The sequence below is a fragment of the Sprattus sprattus genome (assembly GCF_963457725.1).
Source record: "Sprattus sprattus genome assembly, chromosome: 12".
NCBI lineage: Eukaryota > Metazoa > Chordata > Actinopteri > Clupeiformes > Clupeidae > Sprattus > Sprattus sprattus.
In genome coordinates, this window is record NC_137910.1 from 6,313,056 (window position 1) to 6,320,555 (window position 7,500).

The window sequence follows — 7,500 nt, forward strand, 5'->3', positions numbered from 1 at the left end:
CAACAGCTGCACTGTCTCACAACTGAACACCACCTCAGTGTTAACACTATTAAGTAACTACACAATGTTTTAATATGTCTTAGCATAAGTACAACACAGAGCATTAATAACTTATTATAATATTATGTAATATAATATAAAGTAAGATAAGATAAAATAACCGTATGAAAACTTACAGGAAAACACAATAAAACTGTGATTTTGAGCTGACATTGGTGTCTCAAGAATTATACAGCTATGGTCAATATAGTATGACAGTTACAACCAAATAACCACTTCTGCCAAAAAAAGGCATTCTAATTATCGATTTTGCTTGAATTAAAAGATAAAAGACATAAGGTGCATCCACATTCTTTCAGACCAACCAACTGTGGCTTCATTAAGTTACAAACAAGGACAACTTCCCATGTAAACCTCTGCTATTGCCAATACCCAAACTGCAAACCAAGGGCCAATTCCCCAAGAGGGGTCAAAGGTGACAAGAGGCGACTCACTGTCAATTTAAAGACGCCTGAGACACAAGAACACTTAACCGAGGATTCAAAATAAAGAAAAAAGGAAGAATTATGATAATAACGATTATGTTTCAAATGGAATGAGTGACGGTCAGATCTCAAGCCGTACCTACGCTAGCATCATTAACAATCTCATCATGATGGCAGCAAATAAGGCACAGAAGCATATGGCCTGATGCAATAAATGGGAAAAAATAAGCCAAATAAATACAAAGAAATCCCAGTAACCATATTAAACTAAGTGAGCTGCAGCAATGATTAAATATTTATAAACCGATTCTAGAGCTGATGCCACACTGGGCATGCCATTAGCGAAGAGCATATGCCACCTGGGACTTCATGTGGCTTACTAGCCAGTACTGGACGTGCTGTGAAATGCACAAATGATTACACAACATAACACAGTCAGGAAGAATAGTCCACTGTAAAGCACTAGTATTTAGGAGAGAGAATACTGCAGCCTACCTGTTCCTCAGCTCCCTGCTCTGCCTTCAACTCTGCACTGAAACTCTGACGGATGGACCCGCATACTGCCTGCACTGGTGTTTACATTTTATACAACCAAAGAGTGCCTGTGTATCTCTCTCTCTCTCTCTCTCTCTCTCTCTCTCGCTGTGTGTGTGTGTGTGTGTGTGTGTGTGTGTGTACGCCTGAGTGCCAGTGTGTGTGTGAGTGCTTGCGTGTATGTGTGTGTGTGTGTGTGTGTGTATGCATACTTTTGATCATACCTGTGTGTGCATGTGTGTATGCATGAATGTGTGTCTGTTTTGTGTCTGTATTCATCCAATCAAATGAGAGGACACAGGACGACAGACTTACAGGCACCTACGTGTCTACCTGCTGAGTTACTTGAGTAAGAATTCACATCACCATAGTTAGCAATTAGCTACTCTGGGTGGATCCTATGACAGCTGCACAATATGTAGCCTTATAGGATTCTACCGACAGCATCATATACTTTTCTATACACTCATCTAATTGCATTGTTTATTTCATGTATCTAATCTATTGTATGTTATTCCATCCTTACAATTGTACTAGTATTGTTGCTGTCTAATAAACAGTTCTGAGTTCTGAGTTCTGAGTTCTGAGTTCTGAGTTCTGAGTTCTGAGTTCTGAGTTCTGAGTGCTGAGTTCTGAGTTCTGAGTACATGGGTGAGGGCAGCACTGGGGGAAGTGAGTGCTTACATACCCGAGATAAAATGGTTTACAAAATGTTAAAACCACAACTCAACTCCATTAGTCGCCCCTGCTGTTAGTGTGGTACATCTTTGATGGTCAGCAGTTGAAAGCTATTGTTACGTAATGTGTGTGTGTGTGTGTGTGTGTGTGTGTGTGTGTGTGTGTGTGTGTGTGTGTGTGTCTGTGTGTCTGTGTGTGTGTGTGTGTGTGTGTGTGTGTGTGTGTGTGTGTGTGTCTGTGTGTGTGTGTGTCTGTGTGTGTGTGTGTGTGTGTGTGTGTGTGTGTACAATGCTGCACCAAAATGAAACATCTTACTACTGGTCCAGCTTAGAACTCCATATCACACCATCTACAGTTATGCCACTCCATATAACATACCATCTACAGTAATGCCACTCCATATAACATACCATCTACAGTAAAGCCACTCCATATCCCACACCATCTCCAGTAATGCCACCATCAGTGAGGAGATCCTTACCTACTGTGTAAAAGCCTGCCTGCAGGTTCTCCCAACTAAATACAGTTTTTACACTGTGGTTTCCCTCCAACCATTCACCCCTCTTTATGCTGCCTGCCCCTCCTCAACCTCAGCCCATATCACATCAGAAGCCCATAACTGCTGTTGCTCTCTAAAAGGGCTGTGTAGGAGCCAAATTTACCTTTATGTTGATTCATATATTATCTCCTTATTAGTATGTGCAAGTGTGTGTGTGTTTGTATGAGTGACACTATGGCTGTAGGTATTTGCCCCACCTAGAGGACACCTGAACACACCTGAGAGGCTGAAGGTGGAGCCCAAGGGGGGAAGGCCTTAAAAGCCAGGAGCCACAGCATCTGGGCGTGGCTGAGGAAGGCAACAGTTTTTTGACCGTGTGCCAGGACGTTAACGAAGGAGAACTGTGCTTTACGAAAGACCTTTTAGTTTAAAATCTTTATTTTATTTGCAACAACTTGTTATCCACCATTCTACAATAAACGGTCAAAGGGACCAACTGGACTCACCTCTACTTCTCATCTTTTCTACACGCGTCAGAACTAAATCCAACTCAGCCGCCAGTGGTAGTAAAATAGGAATTGCTGCTACAGGCTGTATATTGCCAGACATGACCGATTTGTAGACCTGATGGCTGCACAGACCCCACACACAGAGGATGAGCAGATGCTAGACCATACTACTCTCCGTTCTGAATGATTTCATTCTTCTGCAGATGCCTTCTCTGGAATTGCAAACACACCGGACATCTTCACTTTTTCTTCGAATGACAAAAAAGTTCAAATGAAATGAAATGAAATGTCATGTGCCTTCGATCTGTTTTTGGAAGAATCATAGTGTGCAAAAAAAAACTAAAATATCATTCTCTTATTACTGCCATTTAAAAACCTAGGATACAAATGCCAGTTGATTGTCCTAGCTTTTGCCAGCTTAGTATGTGGTCTTTGCATTGGGGGCTGCATAAAACAAAGGCCAAACAGTAGCAAAGTACTGCTCAATATTAACAATTATTGGAACCATTTTTATTTGGAAGATGATGATTCATCCTATACCTTTGAACTGTAAAACCCATAATGGACTGTTAAACTGCTTACATTTGTTGGACTATTCTGAAATGTTTTTATTCCTGATGAATCTTGACTTGTAATGTGGACTCATACGAGCATTCCTATTTGTATTTTTTGTTTAATGTCCTTACTACAGAGTACTGACATAAGTAATAAATAATATCATGTACTCGTGTAAATGCCTATTAAGATATGCAATTACTAATTAACTTCAACTTAACGTTAATCCTAGCCATGTCTTAAAATGCACTTTATACTGCATAAAAAGCATATTGTACTAATTGTTTCATTAAATGCTAAGTCTGTAATATCTAAGGACCCTTTAATTTGATGCATGCCCTTGTGAAAGAGTGGCTAGATCAAGATCTCGCTCTCTCTCTCTTTCTCTCTCTCTCTCTCTCTCTCTCTCTCTCTCTCTCTCTCTCACCTCTCTCGCTGACACTCTCAATCTCCACATCCTCACAGCTGGTGTAGTCTGGCGTGGACCCCCCTTCTTCCTCCGAGCTGCTGAAGGACATCTGCCTCTTGCTGCCCCCGCCCCGTTTGCCCTTGTAGGGGCGTGGCGGGGGCGGCCGGAGGGTCTCGGATTGGTCTGAGCTGAGCGAGTCGTTGCGCAGCATGCTCTCGGCCTTCTGGCGACTGTTGCGGCGCAGGCCGAGCGAGGCCGAGCCTGGGTCGAGGTGGCTGGGCTGCAGCTTTCTGCCCCACTCTGGGGGCTCCCTGAGGTCCGGCCCCGGCCCGGGTACAGGTACAGGTCCTGGGCCGTGGGCGGTGGTGTGTCCGGGGCCGGGACCGATGCCGGCAGTAGGGGCCGCAAGGGGCCCGACGTGGAGTCCTGGCGGGGGAGGCTGGGCCCCTGGTGGCAGAGGCCCCTGGGTTTGGTTCTGTTTGGGGGCAAGAGAGCCCTGCACCCCAGCACCCCCCACGGTCCTGCCCACCATACCAAACACCTGCTGCTGCTGCTGCTGCTGGTGCTGGTTTAGCGGAGGCCCTGGCCCTCCGACTTCTGACCACGGTCGACCCCCACCCACCCGTGCCCCAGGCCCCCCCTGCTCCCCCACACCCCTGTCTGGAACGCCACAGGGGGCTTTGTGGTTTTCCCCCTGCTGGGGCTTGGCAGGATGGCGAGGGGCGTTGCGGTCGCCATGGTAGTCCCCGCTCATTGGCCTGGGGGGCCTCTCTGTCCTCTGCAGCCTCTCGCCTGACGACCCCATGACCTCGTACTCCTCCGAGCGACCGCGGGACAGTCGCCGGGTATCGCGCCGATCCCCAGGCTCCCGCTCCTCTGAAGCCTGGGGGTGGAGTCTGGCCAGGCCCCTACGGCGCTCCCCTCGACCCCCGGCCCTCTCCTCCTGCTCCAGCCCCCCTGATGGCACCTTTTTCCTGCAGCGTGACAGAGAGAGAGAGAGAGAGAGAGAGACCCATATCTCATTTTTTAATAATTGACAATTAACCTGCTATATGTTTATACCACATTGTTCCAATCTAGAATTTTTTTTATTATTTTAATTTTTATTACTTATTTGTATTAATTGTGATTTTATGTAAACATGCTTTGGCAACGTTGTATTGAATGCAGTCATGCCAATAAAGCCTTTGAATTGAATTTAATTGAAATTGAGAGAGAGAGAGAAATCTATACCCATTACCGCTCTGCACTATCAGTCCACGTTTTGTTAATCAAAGACCCATGTTTAAAGCAAAAAATGCTGAGAGCTCAACTTAAAAAGACACATGAGAACGCCTAGTGACTGATTTTAAAACATTTAAGTGACAAACGATACAAGATGTCCCAGCTGAACTGTAAATGCAGAACTGCATTGCCACTACACAACACAATACTTTCCTAAAAGTGACAGAACATAATTACACTTCTTTTACTCTTTTTGAAATTTAAATATGTCTACATACTGTAGGTACACACTTCTCTCCAGAGCCTTTACATGTCAAAGCCTTATCAGCTCTTTCATGAAGAGTGGCAAGACCGTGAGCAGAAAGAGCCCAAAACCCATGACGATTACGGGTCCTCGAGCTCAAGACTGACCTGCCCCGGGGCGGCTCGCTGCGGGAGCGTGGCGAGGACATGTCCCCCGGGCCTGCGGTGCCGATGGTGGTCCCTGACTGCTGCTGCTGGGAGTTCTGGGCAGTGGAGGTGCTGGAGTCAAGCGGAGCTTGAGACCGAGAGCGCACCTTCTTCTGGCCCCCGGCCGGGTCCCCGCACATGGCCGGCTCACTCACGGCCGAGCCCAAAACCCCCTGTGGCGGCCGCTGCTTGGAGGCCTGGCCCGGTAACCATTCCCCTGACTTGGTGAGGATGTCCTGCTGCTTACGGCACTGGTTGCACACCCATATGACCTGCAGAGAGGAAGGAACAGAGAAGGGATCGCAAATCACCACCAGAGGCTGACTGCAAAATCAAGACATTGAAACAATAGTTTCAAAATAAAAGACCAGAACCACATTATGTTGCTGGGTTGATACAGATACTATTCAATGATTCAATAACACGAATTCAATTCATATATGCATCTTAATCATGCAAGCTATTTAATCAAGGGGGAAAATACAAAATAAAGAGCTGAATGGATGTGAGCACTGTTTTATCATTCTTCAAACTGGGACACCCCAGAAGATTATTGCTTTAGTCAGCACATGAACACATCACAAGCCTGTGACTTATTTAACAGTCCTGGAATGACTGAATGTCACAAAAAATGGGTCATCAACACCTTCACGGGTTAATGTACTTCCTGCTTTATATTTGACATGGAACAAAGCATTTCTGACTATTCGAATGTCCATTCTACTCTTTTTAAATTCTATGGTAAAAATAAGGACAGCATATTCGTCACTCATTCGATATCTGACAGGTTTGCAGCAGAAAGTGCCATAAACCAGTTCAAATATTTTGAAACCTGTACATTCGTACAAAAATACAAGGCTGTGGTGTTAAAGCTCACCGAGAACATAATGCAACTTGACGTTTTGTATTGCTTTTATTTATTTTTTATTACAAAATTTGTGTTCATATTTAACTCTTCATGCAGCATGTTGATGGAAACCAGCAACCGAAGCAAAACACTGCGGCTACATTGCAGCTTAGCATGTAAAGCGGCTTATAAAAGCCATAGCTCATCATTATGCAATACCTAATGCAGTCCAGAGAATAAGCATGCTGGAGTGTTTGTGTAGCTCGGCTAATATTCCCAAGGCTGAGGGGTGGTGGGGGGCGTGGGGGGGGGGGGGGGCTTAAGCCTTGACTGACAGAGGTAAAACCCTCTCTGAGAAAAAAAAAAAAACTGAGAGAGGGGAAAACACAGTTTCATCTCCCTGTCCTACACACACGCACACCTAAAGACCTACACACACACACACACAAAAGACACACAGACACATATTACAATATATAGGGTAACAGCAGGAGAACAGATGTGTGTACCGCATTTGCTATGTTTACAGCTACAGAGTGTGCATGTGGGTATGTTTTACCAACCTAGGCAGATATGAACTCAGATACTGATATGCTGTCTACTGATACAGTCTACACCTATGTTTGACTCTGTTTCACTGTTGGACAAAAGCATTTTATAAGCATCTGAATGTATAATTTATAAGCATATATAAATAAATAAATAAAAGCTGTAAAGTTTTTGTATTCACACGTATAAACAAGGGCCTGAGGTGTCTTGTGTTCCAGACGGTTTTTCTCTTAAGGGTTTTCAGTTTGGACGAGTAACACGCTTGCACACACACACACACACACACACACACACACACACACACACACACACACACACAAACACACAACCTCTATCTAGTGCCACAGCACAATGTTTGCCACAATGGCACCACACTTCACAATTAGTAAAAAGGCAACATTTGATGAATACTTGGCTGAGTGGAAGAGATATATATAGAGGTTAATCTTTGCCATGACACACTGCCAGAACAGGTGGGGCTGTCTCAGCAGCATGTCCACTCTCCTGAAAGGATTTGGCACCTCCATGTTTCCCTTTCTCCTCTCCACTACTGCCCACCTCCCAACGGCTTTTGATTAAAGCTTAACGAAAGAGAAAGAGATAGAGAGAGAGAGAGAGAGAGATAGAGTAGAGAGAGAGAGAGAGAAGGCACACACACACACACACACACACACACACACACACACACACACACACACACACACACACACACACTGCTATATTTATCTAGGCAGGCACCCAGGCCCATCAAGAGGCCACAA

At 45.1% G+C, this 7,500-nt stretch overlaps 1 protein-coding gene across 1 annotated transcript in view; it reads right to left on the reverse strand.

Moving 5' to 3' along the window:
- Window positions 1-7,500, reverse strand: part of rims1a (regulating synaptic membrane exocytosis 1a) — a gene marked incomplete at both ends in the record, with an annotated part of 101,804 nt that overhangs the window by 38,319 nt on the left and 55,985 nt on the right. Inside the window, 2 exon segments of the mRNA XM_080848570.1 lie at window positions 3,688-4,643; window positions 5,305-5,615. Coding sequence (XP_080704696.1) covers window positions 3,688-4,643; window positions 5,305-5,615 — 1,267 coding nt within the window.